Consider the following 20,639-nt stretch of genomic DNA (forward strand, 5'->3'; position numbering starts at 1 on the left):
TCATGTAAGTTTTCTTCACTAGAAAGTTTTTAATCGGGGGAAGAAAGTGGGTTCTTCTGAGAGATTCACGCAGGTTCCGTCTCCTGCCCTTTTGCAGAAAGATCCTGGTTTCGACAGGGGCCAGTTCCATAAGCAGATTGCTGTCATGCGAGGACAGGTAAGCCTGGGACTTCCTCCTGTTGTCATCCCCGGACTCTCTCCGGGAGGGTTATATGCTCATGCTGAGTAAATGTAAAGCTTGTGTTTTACACCCTTTTAGTCTATGCCGTACATATTTGTGACTCTGACTTAGCACATGGGTGAGGAAAGGTAGCCCTTTCAAATCTCCCACTTCTTCCACGGTGTCCAGTGCTTGGTGAGGCATTTATTATGAGCTCAGCTCTGTGCCTGTTGCTGGCTAGTTCATTGGTAAATTTACCCAGCGGCCCCTGTCTTCAAGTTGCTCAAGGCAGGCCATAGGCCTTGGTGGTTAAGAGCCAGCCTCTGGGGGCGCCTGGGTGGCGCAGTCGGTTAAGCGTCCGACTTCAGCCAGGTCACGATCTCACGGTCCGTGAGTTCGAGCCCCGCGTCAGGCTCTGGGCTGATGGCTCGGAGCCTGGAGCCTGTTTCCGATTCTGTGTTTCCCTCTCTCTCTGCCCCTCCCCCGTTCATGCTCTGTCTCTCTCTGTCCCAAAAATAAATAAAAAACGTTGAAAAAAAAAAATTAAAAAAAAAAAAAAAAAAAAAAGAGCCAGCCTCTGGAGTCCTTCTTCACTACTTACAACCCCTGTGGCCTTGGGCCAGAGCCTCGGTTTCCTTGTTTATAAAATGTGACAATAATAATTCTTTGCAGAGTTGGCCAAAGGATTACATAAGATAAATGCATATCAAGTGTTCAGTAAAAATAATTACCTAGCATGTGGTTAGCACTCATATATTGACCGTGGTTATAATTTTTGTTGTTATCGTTATAAGTTGTATTATTTCTTCTTTCTCCACTTTACCTTCAAAGAGAGCTAAGGAATCCCCTAGGGCATTCATTGTTGATCTTCAAAAGTAAAGACTGTGCCTGAAAATTGTTTTAAAGCTCTGTAGAGCACTGACATTCTGCTTATCACTTTGATATTTTCTTTCTTTCTTTTTAATGTTTATTTATTTTGGGGGGGACAGAGAGAGAGAGTGTAAGTGGGGCAGAGAGGCAGAGGGAGAGAGAGGATCCCAAGTAGTCTCCGTGCCCAGGGCAGAACCCAACATGGGACTCAAACCCACGAACCATGACCTGAGCGAATATCAAGAGTCAGATGCTCAACCAACCAAGCTGCCCAGGTGCCCCAACTTTAAAGTCTTAAAGACATCTGGGATGGCATAGTGGGATGACTTAGTGGACACAGTGCCTGTGTTTGAATCCTGGCTCTGTCATTTATTGGCTCTGTCATTTATTGGTGAGGTCTTGGAGAAGTTGTTTAATCTCTCCTCCTTTTAGTGTGTCCATATGTAACATGGGGTTAATAATAGCTCCTATCTCATAGGGTTATTATGAGATCAATGGTTTAGAGTAGTACGTGGTGTATTGAAGTAATCAATATGTATTAGCGGTTTTGATTATGATTTTGTGTGCAGAAAAGGTAGGTTCTCACATCTTTAAAGGTCAAGAAGGTCTTTCCAGTCATAATTATGCATTTACCTCTACCTACCATTTAGGTAAAGGCTTCTTGTGAGAGCAACTCTTGGGCTTACTGAGTTCATGTTTCCTTGGAAGTGGGATGTACAGAGGTTTTAAGAGCTGCAGTTATTATAGCTGCCTGAATACCAGTGACGTGGTCTTCCTCCATTTCCCAAATAATGTAAGGGCCCAGTTAAGCTGGCAGAATTTTTGGAGACCTTAAAAGCCACATGATGTACTGTGGTATTATGGAACTCAGCATAAAGGAATGAACTTCTCAACCTCATGTAGGCTATGCCTCTGTCCCTATTATACTATCTTCTCTAATCCCTTTCCAGCTCAGTCCCTTGCCAAAACCATAGCAACCCTCCTCTCATCATATCGGTCAGGGCTGTTATCTAGAGTGGCAAAAGGGGGGGTGGGGTGGGAGAGTACAATTTTATCTTTCTCTCTGTCTTGTGCCCTTAATGTCCTTTGAGGGCCTTTTGGCCTCTCACGACTTAGAGTGCCTCCCTCTCAACACCGTAAGTTTCCATGAGCATCCAGCTCATTTCAGCAGGTAGGTGGCCAATATATCGGTCACATCCTTACTTGCCTACCAGTCACACACAACGAGGCAAGACGACCCGCCGCCTTGCAGAAATCTGACATACCACAGGGAAAGGAGGTCACAGCCCTTTCCGTACCTGAGCTGTAATCACAGAGTGCCTATATGAGGGCCCTCAGCCAAAGGGGAAGAGTAAAGACCTTCCAGAGAGCTGGAGTTGGATGCCAGTTGTTACTCAAAGACTTTGCACCAGATGTTAGATCTACTGCGGGGTCTGAGGGAAAGCCTCTTTAAATGGCACTTTCAAAGATTTTATCCTTTAGCTTTATGTGCTACAGAATATGTGCTATCGATTTCTTGTCAGCTTTTTAATTTGAAGAATTTCAAACCTTAGTAAAGTAGGATCTTCTCCTAGATTCACCGGTTATTATAGTTAGCCATGCTTGCTTTATCTCTGTATCTATTTGCTTGTATCTCTATAGGTTATCTATCTGAGGAATATCTATCTCTACAAATGTATCTAATTTCTCTCTTTAATATAACTGTATAATTTGTCTCTCTCTAGATAGATAGATTGATACATTTTATTTTTGGCCAAATCTTTTGAAAGTAAGCTGTAGATAATTTGACATTTTACCCCAAATAACTTCAGCATGCATAAAAGGCAGCTTGTAACCCAAAGAATAATAGGGGAAGCACAGGAAGAACCAGCCAGGGCAGGTTTAAAATTCTCTGTCTCTTGGGGCGCCTGGGTGGCTCTGTGAGTTAAGTGTCCAACTCTTGGTTTCGGTTCAGGTCATGATCTCATGGTTCATGGGTTCAAGCCCCTCATTGGGCTCTGTGCTGACAGCATGGAGCCTGCTTGGGATTCTCTCTCCCTCTCTCTCTGCCCCTCCCTCCCCAAATAAAGTAAAGAAACTTAAAAAAAAAATCCTGCCTCTTAAGTTGGGTGGTTTCCTACATAATTCACTCCAATTCCATTTGAAACTCCTTTTCGTTCTCTACCCAGAGTTTGTGCTCAAGGCTCTTTGAAGCAGTGGAGGATGCTGGCAGATACTAAAACAATGAAGTAAAACAGAATTAATTACAGATAGGATCCACTTCTGACTTCTCACCTCTGTTGCAGGTGTATCTCTGCCTCTTCATGGGCAGCGTTTGCAGGCCAGGGATATTTGTGGCTTAAAGGCCGTGTGTCTCTGTGATTTGAGGGTCCAGCCTTTCTTACCCTCCCCTCTGTCTGTGGCCTGACCATGAAAATCTTCAATATCTGGCGGTTTAAAGAAGGCTATCATAGGGGTGCCTGGCTGGCTCAGTTAGTAAAATGTGTGACTCTTGATCTCGGGGTTGTGAGTTCAAGCCCCATATTGGTTACAGAGATTATTTAAAATAAAATCTTTTTGGGGTGCCTGGGTGGCTCGGTCGGTTGGGTGACCGACTTCAGCCCAGGTCATGATCTCACGGTCCGTGAGTTCGAGCCCCGCGTCGGGCTCTGTGCTGACAGCTCAGAGCCTGGAGCCTGCTTCAGATTCTGTGTCTCCCTCTCTCTCTGCCCCTCCCCTGCTCGTGCTCTGTCTCTCTCTGTCTCAAAAATAAATAAAAACATTTAAAATAAAATCTTTTTATTTGTTTAACTTTTTTTTTTTCTTTTTTTTTTTTCAACATTTTTTATTTATTTTTGGGACAGAGAGAGACAGAGCATGAACGGGGGAGGGGCAGAGAGAGAGGGAGACACAGAATCGGAAACAGGCTCCAGGCTCCGAGCCGTCAGCCCAGAGCCCGACGCGGGGCTCGAACTCACGGACCGCGAGGACCGCGAGATCGTGACCTGGCTGAAGTCGGACGCTTAACCGACTGCGCCACCCAGGCGCCCCTGTTTAACTTTTTAAAGAGACAGTGTGTGAGCAGGGGAGATTGGCAGAGGGAGAGAGAGGGAATCTCAAGCAGGCTCCGTGCTCAGCATAGAGCCCAATGCGGGGCTTCATCGCACTACCCTGGGATGGTGACCTGAGTTGAAATCAAGAGTTGGGCCGTCAACTGACTGAGCCACCCAGATGCCCCATACTTAAAAATAAAAGCTTTTTTTTTTTAAATTTATTTTTAATGTTTATTCATTTTTGAGAGACAGAGAGAGACAGAGTGTGAGCAGGGAGGGGGAGAAAGGGAGACACAGAATCCAAAGTAGGCTCCAGGCTCTGAGCTGTTAGCACAGAGCCTGACGCGGGACTCAAACTCACAAACCGTGAGATCATGACCTGAGCTGAAGTCGGATGCTTAACCGACTGGGCCACCCAGGTGCCTCTTAAAAATAAAATCTTGGGGCGCCTGGGTGGCGCAGTCGGTTAAGCGTCCGACTTCAGCCAGGTCACGATCTCGTGGTCCGTGAGTTCGAGCCCCGCGTCAGGCTCTGGGCTGATGGCTCGGAGCCTGGAGCCTGTTTCCGATTCTGTGTCTCCCTCTCTCTCTGCCCCTCCCCCGTTCATGCTCTGTCTCTCTCTGTCCCAAAAATAAATTAAAAATGTTGAAAAAAAAAATTAAAAAAAAAAATAAATAAATAAAATAAAATCTTAAGGGGCTTCTGGGTGGCTCGGTCGGTTGAGTGTCTGATTTTTTTTTTTTTTTTTTTGCGTCTGAGTCTTGCTCTGAGCTCAGGTCATGATCTCATAGTTTGTGAGTTCAAGCCCCACACTGGGCTCTGTGCTGGCAAGGTGGAGCCTGCTTGGGATATTCTCTCTCTCTCTCTCTCTCTCTCTCTCTCTCTCTCTTCTCTCTCTTTCTCTCTTTCTTTCTCTTTCTCTCTCTCTGCCCCACCCTCTCCCACCCCCTCTCTCTTCTCAGAATAAATAAACTTAAATAAAATCTTAAAAATAAATTGAAAAAATCTTAAAAAAAATTTTTTTTAAGATTTACTTATCTTGAGAGAGAGTGTGTGAGCAGGGGAGGGACTGAGAGAAAGAGAATCCTAAGCTGTCTCTGCGCTGTCAGTGCAGAGCCTGATGCAGGGCTCAAACTCATGCACTGTAAGATCACGACCTGAGCGGAAATCAAGAGTCAGTCACTTAACCAACTGAGCCACCCAGGTGCCCCACAAATAAAATCTTAAAAAAAAAAAAAAAAAGAAAAGAAAAGAAAAGAAACTGGGGAGCTTGAGTGGCTCAGTTGGTTAAGCGACTTCGGCTCAAGTCATGATCTCACTGCTCGCGAGTTCGAGCCCCGCATCGGGCTCTGTGCTGACAGCTCACAGCCTGGAGCCTGCTTCCGATTCCCTCTCCATCTCTCTGCCTCTCCCCTGCTCACACTCTGTCTCTCTCTCTTTCTCTCAAATATTAAACAAACAAATAAATAAAAACCTAAAAAAAAAGAAACTGTTTTAGAAAGCAAGCAAGTAAGCAAGCAGGCTATTATCAGACTACTTCCACTTTTGTACTCTCCTGTCAGAGAAGATAGATGGTGGTGATTCTAATTTTGGCAAACGTGTCCCCATGGACACATTTCTGAAATGTCTGTAAAAAACAGACTAAAGTTGGTAAAGAGCTATGTTGTATCCTGAATGGGATCCTGAAATCAAAACAGAACTGTACTGGAAAAGCTAATGAAATCCAAATTAAGTCTGGCGTTTGGTTAATAGTAATGTTCCACTGTTAATTTCTAACTTTTGGTAAATGTGCCATAGTTCTATAAAAATTTAACATTAGGAAAAACTGGTAAATGGTGTACAGGAACTCTGTACTATCTTTGTAACTTTTCTGTAAGTCTAAAGTTATTCCAAAGTAAAAATTTTACTCAAAAAGACTCACAAAAACGATGATAAAGAGACAGCATTAGGGGTGCCTGGGTGGCTCAGTCAGTTAAGCACCTGACTCTTTTTTTTTTTTTTTAAATTTTTTTTTTAAGTTTATTTATTTTTGAGACAGAGAGAGACAGAGCATGAACGGGGGAGGGTCAGAGAGAGAGGGAGACACAGAATCGGAAGCAGGCTCCAGGCTCTGAGCCATCAGCCCAGAGCCCGACGCGGGGCTCGAACTCACGGACCGCAAGATCGTGACCTGAGCCGAAGTCGGACGCTTAACCGACTGAGCCACCCGGGCGCCCCAAGCACCTGACTCTTGATCTTGGCTCAGGTCATGATCTCATGGTTTGTGAGATCGAGCCTCATGTTGGGCTCTGCGCTGACAGTGCGGAGCCTACTGGGGATTCTCTCTCTCTCTCCCTCTGCCCCTCTCCTGCTTGTGCTCTGTCTCCCTCAAAATAATAAATAACCTTAAAAAAAAAAAAAAAGATAGCAGTAGAGGGAGAAGCCAACTGAAATGTTGGCTTTTTCCCAAATATATGGTCTTTGTAGGAAAATCAGAAAATAAGTATAAACAACCATGAACAAATAAAAATCACCTATAATTCCTTGACCCAGAGATAATCAGTGCCAAGTTCCAGAATTTTTTTCTCTGCAGATAGGTAGATAGAATTTTAGAAAATGAAGGTAGAGTCTTTACATCATAATACTGGCTCCTGTCTCTGTCCTTTGCTATCTAATGACATTGTGATCAGCTTTCCATGCCAATAAAATCTATCTTTTAATTGCTGTTTCTTAGCCCTTACATTATTAACTGTTCCCATACTCTGAGGCATTTATACCATTTTTACCGCTAAAAACAATACTGCACTGTATTAGTTGAAACTAAGTGTTTTGTGCCTATCCATGATTGTTTCTTTAGTTCCTAAAAGTGGAATTGCTGAGTCAGAGGGCCTGTTCACTTTTAAGCCTTTATCGTCTGCTTGCCTTTCTGAAAAACTGGCCCAGGGTCCAGCCCCACAGCTTGGCTCTGAACTGTCCCCACCTCTGAGGCATCTTCTTCTTCTGTATCCTTACTAATGGGAAGGGGAAAAAATGGGAGGTTTTTGTTTTAATTTGTATTTTTTAAATGACTGGAGAGGTTTCCATTTTTCGTATTTTGCCCGTTTATATTCCTACTTCTGGAAATACCCTAGGTGTATAGTTTTTCATTTGTGTGTTGTTTATTTTTGTATTGATTTATGGGAGCACTCTGTCAGCAGGTCTCCCTTCAGAGGCAGACCAGGATGCCTTGGTCTTTTCCTCACTGATCTTATTTTTCCTACTGCAGATCCTAAATCTGACCCAGGCCCTGAAAGACAACAAGAGTCCCCTGCACCTTGTCCAGATGCCACCCGTGATTGTCGAGACGGCCCGTTCCCACCAGCGGTCTTCTAGCGAGTCCTACACACAGAGCTTTCAGAGTCGGAAGCCCTTCTTTTCATGGTGGTAGCCCGAGAGTCAGACAGAGACCTACCGTTCGAGACTCGGGCTGGGAGGAAGCCTGGGGGTGGGTTGCAGGAAAAGCCCGAGAAGCTGGTGGAGAGCAGTGCCCTTGAGAGCCCTTCTTCTCTGCTCGTCACCCCCCTCAGGGCTTTCCCAAGCACAGGGAGAAGCACAATCAGAGGGACAGTGTGTGCCTGTGGGCCCTTCTGAGTGCTAGGGAGGGCTGGAGCCTCCGCGCAGGTAGTCCAGATGCCCAGGAAGGAGCAGCTCCCTTCCAGCATCCCCTGGGGCAGGCTGGGAAATTCCCTTCCCTCCCTGACACCCTGCTCTGTGGCAATTCCTCATTATATTCTGCATCAGAAAACAGACAGACAAATACACATTTAAATATTAGTAGCAAAACCGAGGCAGATTCCCAGATCCTCTCAGGTCAGAAACCTCTGATCCAGACCTAAATTTGCATGGACCCAGATGCTCAGGTGCCTCACAGTTCCTTACTCCCGTGGACCAAGGCAGCTGGGTGATTCAGAGGGCAACTGGGTGACTCACCAGTTGGGACAGACAGAAGCCACACCTTTCCTTTGGGTTTTTGCCAAGTTTTCTTCCCCTTCTCCCACCAGTGCAATAGGGTGACTGAAAGCCTCCCGATCCAGTTCTCGCAGCGGGGACACTTTTGATCCAGAACTCTTAGTGGTTGTGCATATGATTGTAGAGATTGGCTCTGCTCTCTGCCCTTCTAGGGACACAGTGTCTCTAGTCCAGGCTTGCAGTTTGCCCGTCATTCAGGCAAAGGCAAGAGGGCAGAAGCGGCTCCCCCAGTATGCACAAGCCATCCATTTGGCCTGAGTACATGCCGGGGGACGTAACTGGTCTGTGGGCAAACATCCCAGCCTTGCTTCCCCAGTCTTGGTGACAGACACCCCGGTCCTCTTATTTGTTTCAGATATTTTTTTTTCTCGACACTTTTCCCTCAGGGGGTTCAGTTTTGGGTTCTGGAGTGGGTCTCTGAGGATTCTGGGATGCATCTCAGCTCATAGGAGGACAGAATATTAGGTCCCTGGACTTCTTTTTATGCTACCACTGCTGCTGCTTGGCGGAGGTAGTGGGACTCATATTCTCTTCCTAGTCGGCAGCTTCCCTTTGCTCCCTGACTTCTTGTTCTAGGCCAATTTTTCCATGGCTTCTTGAGAAAGGCAGGGCCCAAAGGAGAAGGGCCTTCAAACTGTCCCCTAGAGCCTGCCCAGTTCAATGTGCATCTTCCTGCTTCCATGTGTCTTTTCCCTCAGCTGTCCCCCTTGCCAAGTGTCCGAGCCCTTTCTACACCAAAGCAAAGAATGGCCTCAGGAGAGAGTAGAGAGGGTGCCATCTGTGGCTAAGGGGCAGTTCTGTGCTACTGGACACTTCAAGATTCTGGCACCCTGCGATTGGTCAATCAGTCTTGGAAAGAAACGATCTTGAAGGTTTGAAAAACAACCAAAGAAAGGGAGCGAGGACTATGGCTGCGTGCCCTCTGCTTGCCCAGCTCCCACTGCCCAGGAGGCAGAGCAGAGATGTGCAGCCCTCTCATCAGCTGGGCCAAGCTGGTCCCTTTGCATCCTAGCCCCCAGGGGCCAGCTTGTGCCGGCGTGGGGGGGGGGCCGCAGCTGACAGGAGGAGTCTCTGGGAGCTGGGTACGCATGCCCTGTGGACAAAGGCACAGCTCCTAACCCTGACAATCTCATTCAGCTGGCCTGGAATCTAACCTTGGGGACCATGTTTGTGGCAGTGCCTGCCCCCAGACTGTAGGAGCAGCAGGGCTCCCAGAGGCCAGAAGGGACCCAGGTGTGCTTGGCTCTCCAAAGATCTCTCTCCACAAACCTGTCGGTAAAGCTTCCCACCTGGGCGTCAAGAGAGCCTAAGCTGTCTTAGAGGAGGCTGGGGGAAGCCAGCCTGTGCAAGTAGGTCTGCACATCGCCCTCATCTAGACCAGCTCTGTGATGAGAAGGAAATCGAGTCCAATGTACGAGGGGGCTGGCCCCAGTCCTGGCAGGCGGGAGCGTGGGCCATCCTTTCCTGGCATGTTTCCATTCTCCTTGAAGCCTGGACTCAGGTTGCCTTGAATGTGGACTAGGGAGAGCCAGGAGCCTCAAAGTGCCAGGGCAGGCTTCTGGGTGGCACTTACAGAACAGCTGGGCCCTCTGTCAGCCGCAGGCCCTGTCCCCGTGTCAGGGAGGAGAGGCCGGGCTGGGAGAGTACTGCTGCCTGTGTTCTTCCAACGCACTGTAGAACTTGTATGTAATGTATTTAAATCAATGCAAATGTATGAATAACAAGTCCAATTCTGACCTTTTTTGTCTAGTTTTCTTGGGTGAAAGGAAGACAAGGTAGAATGCAGTTTTAAGGACAAAGAACCATGTGTTTCCATGGAATTGCTGAGATACAGCTCCTAAGTTATACAGGTCCTCATTTCCAAGGTCCCAGTGCTCTAAAAACCAGAAATATTTTCATTGACTCCTTTGACACCAAAACCTGACCTGACCCTACACTGGTGTGAATTGAAGCTATTTGTAACCATGATGTTTTCCTCTTAGTGTATTTGTTGCAGAAATACTCATGTTTTTTGATGAGATATTTCCCTACTAGGGATTATACAGTATTTGCACTGAGTACTTCTACAAGCTGAAAAAATTCTGAGTAACAAAATCCTGTAGCCCTATGGGTTTGGGATGAGGAATGGGCTCTGCTTCTCTTCTTGGCCACAAGAGGGCAGCCTGTCCTTTGTGTGCATCACTGCCTGCTTGAAGCACTTTGAACCTTGGGGTCCTTTAAAGGGTGGGTAATGGGACAGACAGGATGCCTGGGGAACAGAGGTGAAGGCTAATGAGCACATAATATGCTATTGAGGTGAAGCCAGTAGAAGTAGTCAAAAATCCTCCCCTTAAAGGTTATCAGGCTACAGGGAATCTCAGATAATGCTGGAGGCTCAAGAACGATTGGTCCAACTGTTGACCCACCTCAGGATGTTTGGCCCATGGGGATAAAGATGCCATCTGAGGAGCTGGCAGCCACTCCTTTGCAGGCTCACTGCCCACTGTGCAAGGCGGACTGGAATAGTCTTTCCCCTTCTAGAACTGGCCAGAGGCCAAGAACCCTCTCCTATGGATCAGGACTGCCTACGGAAATGCTTCCATCTCCCGATCTCTGGAAACGGAGGCTTTAGCACAGAGGATCTAGGGGATGGGGGGTGGTGGGTGTTGCTCTCAGGGGAAAAGGAGGCTTGGCCTATTTTCTCCTTCCCGGGAACACCCCTTCCCTGCAATAAGTGCAAGCCCTCACCCCCTGGCTCCAGAATGTCCATTGAAGAAGCCTCCCTTTCTGTGACAGACTCACACAGTTCTTGATGCAAATGTTTTTATTTTGCCACTTAAACCACGGTTTCCTCGCGCTAGCCTGACAGGCAGGGGTGTGGGCAGGTGGCTGGACCATGGGTTACAGTAGTAGCAGGAGGGTTAGAGCAGGAGTGGTGAGATGCTCAGTCTCCGTGCCCATCGCTGGACTCCCAGGGGGATATCATGCAGCCCGAGTATACTGTCGGGTGGGAAGAGCTGAGGCAGGAATGGGTCCCACATGGTGTAGAGCTCAGGGGACACCTCCAGTCCTGTTCTGAACGGAGCAGGCCAGTGGTAGTGGCCTTCCATTTACCACTGTGGGGCTGTCTGCCTCCAGTCTGTCTTCCTTCTTCACTTCCTGGGCCCTTTGGCAAAAGTCCCTATGATTCCTGGGGAAGTTACTGCCGTTCCCAGCCCCTTCCCTGGATCAGTGTCTGATCTGATGGAGGTAGCTTGTGGGTCCTGGCTTCTTCCAGTTCCGGCGGATCCTGGCACTTGTCCTCCTGGAGTTCAGATACTGATCGCCAGAGGCCATCTCTGTGGCACCACTCTGTGGGTCGGCCAGTGGAGCACGGGGCTCGGGGATTCTGCAGGGAACAAGTGTGTGATAGGCCCAAATCAATAGGAAGAACAGAATACAGGCTAAAGAGATTTTGGTCAGGATGAACTAAACACACCGTTTGGGGCAAAATGAGACCGGGGCTCTGGACTCGTCCGCCCCCCTGATTGCTAAAGACTAGGCAAAGCTTTCAGATTTCTTTTCTGTAAAGAGAGCTGGACTAGATCGGGGTGTGTGACAACTCAGCCTTTCTCCAGCTTCATGCTGTACTTGTGGCAGCCATCATTAGTCAGCCGTGATATGAGACTGGAGGAACCAAGAATCCTCCTTAGCAAGATGTTTTAAATTGGGATTGCAAGTCAGCTAAAGTTCATATGAGCAAGAGGCTGATTTGCTCCCCCTGGACCTGATGACTCGGAAGACCTATCCAGGGCTAATATTCTGACTCTGGGGCCTGAGAGGGCAGCGGGAAGAATGGAGGGCAGAGTGTAACCCACAGTGATTGGCTAGGCTGTGTGGCTCCGCTCAACCCTGTGGGGCTCACTGTTCCTAGGCTGTCAGTGACCTAGGCAAAGAGGGGGATGACTAGGGGAAGTTGGAAGTTCCTCAACAATTTTTAACCCTCAGTGCCTCTACCGAACCTTCCTACGCTATATTCTCTGTAATTCCACAGGCAAGATCTTAACCAGGTTTACTCTTGATTTGTTACCTCTTCTGCAACAGGGAAACACGTTTTTTTCCTCCCAAACAGTAGTCCCTCCCACTTGGCTGAGAATCACTGCAAAATGAGGTGGCACTGATAGGACCCAGGCATTCCCTTCTGTGGAAGTTCACAAGATCCTACAGGACTCCAACAGTAACAGCAATCGTAGGCACTGTGTACCTCCCCCCGCCCCCCCCCCCGCCCCCCCATGGCAGATACTTTACGGTGAGGCCAAGTCAGTAGCTCCAGGTCATACAGCCAGAAAATGGTGGAAGGAGCATCAGTAGTGCCCCCCTTCCCTCAGGCCTCCAGTTCCAGGAACCCACCTGAGCCGGCTGCAGTGGTGCAGTGAGTGGCCCAGGGGTTTTGGCCGGGGGGGCCTCTTCCTACGCAGCCTCCTCAAGGCCTCTGCCACACGGTGGTCTCCCGCACACTCCCAGATGATCTGTGCCCGCTCTTCGGCCAGCTGGTCCCCACTGCGCTGAAACAGGCCCTGGATCTGCAACAGCTCGGCGTCCTGGAAGATGTTGGCTGTGGCCTGCTTGCGGCCCCGGGCCTCAGCCGGGGCCTGCCAGGGGGGCGGCTCGCTCACCACAGAGGCGGGCGTTCCCATCCTGGGTGCTCTGGGGAAGGAAAGCACGGAGAGGCATCAGCTCAGCAGGCCCTTCCCAAACCTGGGGTCCTGACGGATACAAGGGCTTCTGGTGTTTCTGTTCTCCAGGAGCCAACGTGCAGTAAGTCTTGACTTAAAATCACTCCAATTGCCAGGGCACCTGGGGGAAATTACACGCATAAGGATAGCCAGACTTTATTATAAAGTGCTTATGAGTGCGACACATGTACTACCTCCCTGAAGAGGCCCGGCAACCAGTGAAGTAAGACTTGTTTATCCCCACCGTGCAGATGAAGTACAGCTCAGTTGAAACGATCCTTCCACAGACACGAAGCCTTGGTTAAGTGCAGAGCCAGGAGTAGCACCCAGGTCTGTGGTTCTAAAGCCCAGGCAGACCCCAGGACATCCAGGTCGTAAGGACGACGCAGCAGCAGCCACGGAAATGTGTCGAGCATTTCACATGTATTGGGCACCGCTGTAAGAGTCGTAGTCACGTAATGTCATTGAAATGTGAGCACGACAGCCATATGCGGTAGGGGCTGTGCCCTCGTTTCACAAATGAAGAAACTGAAGGACAGATCCAGATACTGCTGATGCCAAGGCCCAGGCTCTTAGCACAGAAGTGAGAAAGGGGTATGATGTTGGGCTACCCAGGCTGGAATCCCACTTCTAGCCACCTCCGCCACTTACTGGCTCAGCTGCTTCCTGTGTAAACTTCTCAAACTATACCAATTTCGGCCTGAGTTGCAGTGAGGACTGAGTGAAGGCAGCGTTAAGAACAGTGTTCAGTGTTCTATTCTGCTTTTCCATCTGTAAAATTGAGAACAGTCATCCCACCTATTTTCAAGACCCTCAGAGACAAACCAAGTCCGTACAGTTTGTTAAAACAAACACAGTATGAAACAGACCAGTCAGATCTAACTGTAGTCCAAAAGGCCATGGAGAGGAACGTAGGGACGAAGACACAGCTACAGGGTTAGAATATACAACCATGGGGAGAGGCTGAAATCTTGGAAGTTTAATTAAAAGGAAGACTTATGTCCAAGTCCTCCCCCACCTTGCCGAAAATGAAAATTAAATGGTCTTCCTCAGTTCGAGAGAGTTCCACCTTGAATAATAAAGGCATAAGAGGCTCACTCACCCTATCCTTGTCTAGTACAGCATGAAAAAGTTATGAGATTGGAAGGCAGACTAGAGACAAGGAAGACCAAGGACTCTGGCACAACACAGAACTGGGCTTGAATCCCAGCCCTGCCACCTTCTTAGCTATGACCCTAGGCAAGTTACCCAACCTCTCTGAGCCTCTTTGCTCAGCTGTAAAATGGGGCTCATAACCGCTTCCCAGGATTGTCGTAAGGATTGAATGAGTCTAGTGTGGTATCCGGTACCCGATAAGAGCCAAATAAACGAAATGCCCACCCGCTGCCCTTTTGACATTAGCTTAAAAGGGGGCGGGGGGAGCAAAAATTAAAGCATTTAAACACAAAACGTCCATGCTCACCGTGACAAACCCACACAGAATGGAAATCATAAAAAACGCGTTCCCAGCTTCCAGTGCTCAGCCTGCTTGCAGAATGGCCCTGGCTCGCACCTGCCTTTACTCTTCTGAGAGTTTGAACCATCTCTCCATCCCGTTTAGACTCCTCAAATGTAACTGGCCCTCCCTTTCCCTCCTCACCTCAACAGCCACCCTCCTCATTCCAGTAATTTCCACACTCCCCCTGTCCCAATGTCTAGGCCTATTAGAACCTCACTCTCTTCAAAAGATTTAATAACTAAAACCTGTAGAAGATTTTCAGGTAAATTAACTTCATAAAAATTGTGCTTTTTATCTGGAAATGGGAATTTTATTTTTTTTTTCAACGTTTTTTTTTTATTTATTTTTGGGACAGAGAGAGACAGAGCATGAACGGGGGAGGGGCAGAGAGAGAGGGAGACACAGAATCGGAAACAGGCTCCAGGCTCCGAGCCATCAGCCCAGAGCCTGACGCGGGGCTCGAACTCACGGACCGCGAGATCGTGACCTGGCTGAAGTCGGACGCTTAACCGACTGCGCCACCCAGGCGCCCCTGGAAATGGGAATTTTAAAATCTACCTCTTCTTGGGCACTATTATGGAATCCAGTTAACAACCTTGTATGTGTGGTAATTAAATCCCCTGAGCTGGATAATAAAAATACACTGTGACCAGAAAACAGTCACCAAGTAACACTGTCAAGCTGATAAAGGAAAAAAGCTAACTATGGGGCATTTACTCTGCACCAGGCAACGTGGCAATATGCATGATATCATCTGATCCTCAAAAGCATTCTAGGAGTGGACGCTGTTACCCTCACCCCAGCGCACAGTGGGGCAAAGGAAGGCAAGATACAGATGAAATGCCGGTGGCTCAGCCAAGGTCAGGACCCGGTGTAAGGGGACTGCAACTGTGTATGAAAACCACAGCTGCCTTCACAGCCAAGCAGCTCAGAGCGTATTTCTTCCCATCGCTCCTGTGGGGGTGTCTCACTGTTTTTACCTGATTCACAAAGGAGGAAACCTCCAGTGGGAAAGGAAGAACAATGAACACATGCACACGAGGCAGGGGCGGGGTGGTAGAATTTATTTTAATCTTTTTGTTAACGTCAGAGCTGTTTACTGTTTGACCAGCTGTTCTAGCCTTAACCTGAGGCACTCTGAAGAGGAAGATCCCCAGCTCCCACAAAAGAAATCTGGAACTGCAACCCAGCCCAGTGCACAGAGTACTGGCTCATGAGTCAGAGGACTACGTCCGGGCCCTAGTTCTGCCACTCAGCGGCCAAGGGGCCTCAGGCACTTCACGTCACCTCCATGGGCCTCGGTTTCCCTCTACATCTGTAAGAAGAACAGGATGATTATGCTCTCAGAGGGCGTGTGCAGAGTCCATGATTCTGGGGAGACTAGGTCTGTATAGAAGCAGCAGTTGGATTTGCTTGTCTGCCAAGGCCTAGAGGCAACGTGTGGACAGGTCTGGCTAATATCAGGTGCCAGGAAATTCCCCAACCAATAGTTCCCCTTTTCTGCCCTCCTCAATCTTCCATGGAGACAACACACTGTTTTGCTGCTGTGGGATGTGGGGTTAGGGCGTGGGAGAAGGCAGAGAGATCACTGCTGTAAAGCACTCCAGTGACCCAGGCTGGCTGTGGCCTAGCCCGGGGCAGACTCCTCCTCTGGTCTGGGTGGTGGGACAAGGGGTGATCCTGCTTCTCTCAGACTCAGGCCCTCTTACCCTCCCTTCAGGGAAAATGGCAACAGGATGAAGCAGCAGCGGCCTCAGGGATGGCTTGGAGCCTGACTTCCCAGATGGCCCCGGCCACCTCTGCCAGGCTGCAAGGGCCTACAAGGCCCTGCCTCCAGCCTCTAGCCTCCAAGTTACACACACCAACAAACCATCTGGGGGAGTCTGGGCCAGTTTCCACTGTACCCTCCATGCACCGTGGGGTGGGGAGCCTTGGCACCCTCAGATTTTGAGATCCTCTCTCTTGGCTCTGCCTCCCACCCTGGGATTCAGCCAGCAGTGAGACTGGGAATAAAAATCCATGTATTTCACATAGGATTAGATGTAAACTTGGGGAAAACTGAGTCAGAACACTTTTATTATCAAAAGAAACTTGTAAAAAAGATTTTATTTTTACTTATACACTTAACTGACTGAGCCACCCAGGCGCCCCTACTTTTATTATTTTTTAAAGATTTTATTTTATTTTTTTAAAGGAATCCTAACCTCTCTCTTTTTTTAAGTTTATTTTTATTTATTTTGAGAGAGAGAAAGAGAGCATGAGAGAGGGAGGGGCAGACAGAGAGGGAGAGAGAGAGAATCCCAAGAAGGCTCCACACCGTTAGTGCAGAGCCCGACGTGGGGCTTGATCCCAGGAACCGTGACATCATGACCTGAGCTGAAATCAAGAGCTCGACACTTAACCAAATAAGCCACCCAGGCACCCCAAAGATTTTATATTTAAGTAATCTCTACACCCAATGTGGGGCTCGAACTTTCAACCCTGAGATCAAGAGTGGCTTGCTCTACTGAGCCAGCCAGCCTCCCCAGAAAAAACATTTCCTATCTTATTCAATGTGTGATTCCCCCCCCTCCCCCAATTTCTTAGATAAGACCTGAATCCAGGAAAGTCAGTGCATGCTTGAACAATGGTACTTTTCTACACTGGAAAATGACACCACAGGGCTATTAAAAGATTACAAATGGATCTTTCATTCCAGAGTTGACATGAAAGAATATAAACATGGGTCCATAAGCAAATGAGTAAAAACTCATTTGCAAATTGCAATTTGACACAAGCTAGCTTAAAAAATGAACCCCCAAAGTAAATACCAAATGTTGAAAATGACAAAGTTCAACTTGCTTTGAAATAGGCAATAAATGAACTATAGAGCTTTAACAAAGGCATATATTTAAAAAGTGACTCACCACGCAATGAATTTGCAACATATGTAGTGCGCAATTGAGCATCTTTTGTGGTATATGAAGCTCAGTTCAGACAGCTATTCTGACTGGTCTCAGGGAGGCACAGGTATCCACAAGAGGCAGAGCACACTTTGTGTGAGCCGGGGGGCAGCTGCTTCCACACTCAGCTCACCTCCTTCAGATAACTCTGGTGATGGTAATAATCTGTAATCGGAGGCAAAGGGCCTCTTGGAAGAAGAACTGGAGGCTCTGGCCCAAGGCCCAAATCAACACTTGTGGCCCTGGACTGCTTCCCTGACCCTGGACAGCTGCCAAAATCTGTGGCTCTTCCAGTGGGAGGTCCAGTCCACATGGCAGTGTGAGCCCCCGCCCTTTAGGGCCTAGCCCCGGCCAGGAGCGCCTGAGAGAACTGCACACGTTGGTCTCCAAACCTAACGTGGACGTGGAAAAGGGAACGGGGACCTACCCCCAGACCAGTTCTCAGATATGACCGGAAGAGAAACTCTAGATCTAGCAGTAACTCTTTTCAATGGTTCAGGAACCCTGAATTCTGGCTGTGCCACTGATAACCGAGTGACGTTGGCAAGCCCGTTTCCCCTGCCTCATTTTGCTCATCATTAAAATAGTGAGAGGAGTGAGAACAAATAACCCTCAAGGGAATAAGGGAGATAAAAGTACGTGAAAGCGTCCATCTCGGTACATTATACCATGAATGAGTGATGTTAAGGGAAAGGCTGTTTAACAACCAGACAGTATAGAACCATTTTCATTTTCATGAAACTCCCTCAAAAGGGGGACTACACTCTTGGGGAAAGAGGGTAAAGGGAGATGGATTCATCTGTGGACTTTTAAGTCACGGCTGCCATTGAGGCAGCTTGCTTTGTGTCAAGTACAGAACATCATTTTCAAATAGGTAATCTCTTTAATCCTCACTCCTACGAGGGGCACTCTGGTTATACCCATTTTACAGATGAGAAACCTGAGCTCAGAAAGGTTAAGTAACTTGCCCAAAGTCAAACAGGAGGTAACTGATGATATACTCAGGTAGTATATGATCCCAGCGCCCAGGCTCTCAAACACTCTTATTTTTGTTCCTGCCAGATGGCTGACGAGGTCTTCGGGGAAAGGAATGACCCAGGAGGCTCTGAAACCTCTCGAGCCTGCTATCTGCTTCTGCGGGTTTCGGAAGGCGCAGGGATTGAAAGTCAGATCTCCCAAGGCAGCCTCGGCGCCCTCAGCACTCCGCGGCCCCGCGGGGAGTCGGAGCGATTACTCACCACGCTGAAGGGCAGCGTCGACAGACCTCAAATCGGGATGGGGCAAGCTAAGATGTGCCCACCCCAAACCCTTCACGGCCTTTCGAAAGGGCGGGCGTAGCTCTGCGCTTCCTGCCGTGAAGGTGCTCACAAGGACCGGGCGGCGTTCGCCCACAGGACGAGAGCTTGGGAGGGGATATCCTGGCCCAGATCGCTGGGCGAAACCCCCGGCACAGATCGGCCCCCGGGGCTCAGACGTGGCCGCTTCGCACAACGCCGTGCCCTAAAGTGGCCCTGCGGGTTCGGGTCCCAGCGGCACCCGGGCTCTGACGGCCGGCCCGCCCGCTCCTACCGCAGCGCGAGCCGGGCCGCCGACCTACGTACCTGGCTGCCCAAGGCGGGCCACCTAGGTCACAGCCGCGACTCCCGGGAGAAAACGCTCCCCAGCCGGGGAAGAGCCAATCCTCGGCCAAGCCCTGGTGAGAGCTCCGGAGAGAGCCTTCCAAAATCGAACGCGGAGACTCTGTGGGCCAATCATCAGCAACAGAGCAGCGAGGGGCGTGTTCAGGCTCCGCCTCCTTCCCTTCGCCGGCCCGAAACCCGAGTGCGAAGATTCCCCGGGTCCAATCAGCAGCGGAGTGGCGGCGAGGGGCGTGTCCGCCGGGGCCCCTTCCCTCCTCCCTCGGCCGCCCTAGCGCGACGCCCGGAGGCTCCCCCTTCATTGACGTCAGTCCCCTGGGAGAGCGCGGTTTTGCTGGCGCGGGAGCGGGCGGGGCCGCATTCCAGCCTCCGGGTGCGGCGGCTGCGAGCCCAGCCGGGTACACGTGACGGGTGCCCCCTCTCCTGGGCCCGAGGCCAGCGCTCAAGGCGCCGCGCTCCTTGCCGCGTGTGGCCCTCTGCAAATAGACCTGCAGTTCCTTAAATTCACTTCCCAGACAGACCACTTGCCTTCAGGCTCCTGCTTTGAGGGAAAGGAAGGGATAGTCAGACCTTGAGCTTCAAAGCTGGAATGTCGTGGGTTCGAGTATTACAGCAGCTGTGTCACCTTGGGCCAGTTACCTAAATGACAGTATTAAGAAGGTTTTATACATTCATGGGGCAATGGTCAGTCCATTAGGGACCCACCCTGTCCAAGTTCCTTAACAGGCAGTGCCTAGGAGACCCCTATAAGCCCCTGCCCTGGGGGAATTTACAGCCCAGTAAGGGAGGCAGATACTAAAAAGCTTAAAACATTTTAGCAGTGATTACAATTGTAATAAACATTATAGCTAGAAAAGAGTCAAATGGAGGAATCTCAGCTCCTTGTAGGAGGTCCTGGGAGATAGAAGCAGCAACATCTAAGCTAAGATGTGAAGGAGGAGTTGAAGTTGGTCAGATGAAAAAGAGTGGGTCTGGGAAGAGTGTTTAAGGAAGAGAGTATGGCATGTGCTAAGTCTAGGAGGTAGCTGGACTCCTGGAGTAAGGCTAGCAAGGGAGAGATCGGTGAGGAAGCAGGAGGCAGAGGGGGGCCGTGAAAAAGTTTCCATTTGATTCTGTGCGGGGAATACCATTACATATATTTGTTTAATAGGCATTTTATTTTATTTTTAAGTTTATTTTTGAGAAAGAGAGAGAGAGCACACGACTGCACACAAGTCGGGGAGGGGCCGAGTGGGGAGAGACAGAGAATCTGTCTGAGCGGAGCCAATTTGGGCTCCAACCGTGAGATCAGGACATGAGCATGAGCAAAGTCAGACGCTTAACAGACTGAGCCACCCAGGTGCCCCTTAATAGATATTTTATAGCACTCACCATGTGCTAGTAATGCCAGTCAGCACTTTACAAATGTTAGCTCGTTTCATCCTCCTGACTAATTTGTGTTTTTAGAAGGTCACTTCGGCCATAGGTTGGAACTTGGATTAGAGGGGGCGGGTGTGGATGCAGAGTGCCCAGTAGGTTCTCGATGAATGCTTGTTTACTTGTTTGGAAGATGAGGAGTTGTTTGCTCACTGGTTCAAAAATGGTCAGGAAGGTGCCTGGCAATAGGCAGCTAGGTCTCCCTGACTTCTTCTGAAGACCTGGGGAAATGGCAAAAAGAACAAAGAAATCAGCAATGTTCATCTCCAATAGAAGGCACTGATTGCTGCAACGCCTTTCAGCCAACTGCTTGGCTAAAGAGAGGACTGTGTGGGCTCCTAAACAGGATGGCTGGGCTTCTGAACCAGGGACTGCCTGTACCCTGTATGCTGATGCCAGGAGC

At 49.0% G+C, this 20,639-nt stretch overlaps 2 protein-coding genes across 3 annotated transcripts in view; one reads left to right on the forward strand and one right to left on the reverse strand.

Moving 5' to 3' along the window:
* The window catches only part of PI4K2A (phosphatidylinositol 4-kinase type 2 alpha), a 34,483-nt gene extending 24,698 nt beyond the window's left edge, over window positions 1–9,785 (forward strand). Inside the window, exons 8-9 of the mRNA XM_058697358.1 lie at window positions 98–157; window positions 7,307–9,785. Of these exons, the coding sequence (XP_058553341.1) occupies window positions 98–157; window positions 7,307–7,468 (222 nt within the window). The 3' untranslated portion in view covers window positions 7,469–9,785. The remainder of the gene's footprint in view (window positions 1–97; window positions 158–7,306) is intronic.
* A 1,049-nt stretch (window positions 9,786–10,834) lies between these two features.
* Window positions 10,835–18,893, reverse strand: AVPI1 (arginine vasopressin induced 1). 2 transcript variants are annotated; one of them, XM_058697375.1, is made up of 3 exons: window positions 18,785–18,893; window positions 12,418–12,714; window positions 10,835–11,416 (listed from the first exon to the last, which is right to left on the reverse strand). In XM_058697375.1, exons 2-3 carry the CDS (start codon window positions 12,702–12,704, stop codon window positions 11,257–11,259), a joined length of 447 nt encoding a protein of 148 aa, XP_058553358.1. In that variant the 5' UTR covers window positions 12,705–12,714; window positions 18,785–18,893; the 3' UTR covers window positions 10,835–11,256. The 2 variants fall into 2 exon arrangements, with proteins under 2 accessions (XP_058553358.1, XP_058553359.1); XM_058697376.1 differs by lacking the exon at window positions 18,785–18,893 and adding an exon at window positions 18,422–18,754.
* Between the last annotated feature and the right edge of the window lie 1,746 nt (window positions 18,894–20,639).

Source organism: Neofelis nebulosa, chromosome 13 (genome assembly GCF_028018385.1).
Source record: "Neofelis nebulosa isolate mNeoNeb1 chromosome 13, mNeoNeb1.pri, whole genome shotgun sequence".
Lineage (NCBI taxonomy): Eukaryota > Metazoa > Chordata > Mammalia > Carnivora > Felidae > Neofelis > Neofelis nebulosa.

Bases quoted from the DNA above. Each gene is read 5' to 3' on its own strand.
- AVPI1 (XM_058697375.1), bottom strand. From the start codon at position 12,704: ATGGGAACGCCCGCCTCTGTGGTGAGCGAGCCGCCCCCCTGGCAGGCC. The intron at 11,417-12,417 runs GTGGGTTCCTGG...TGTTCCCTGCAG, and splicing joins CACCACTGCAGCCGGCTCAG to AATCCCCGAGCCCCGTGCTC.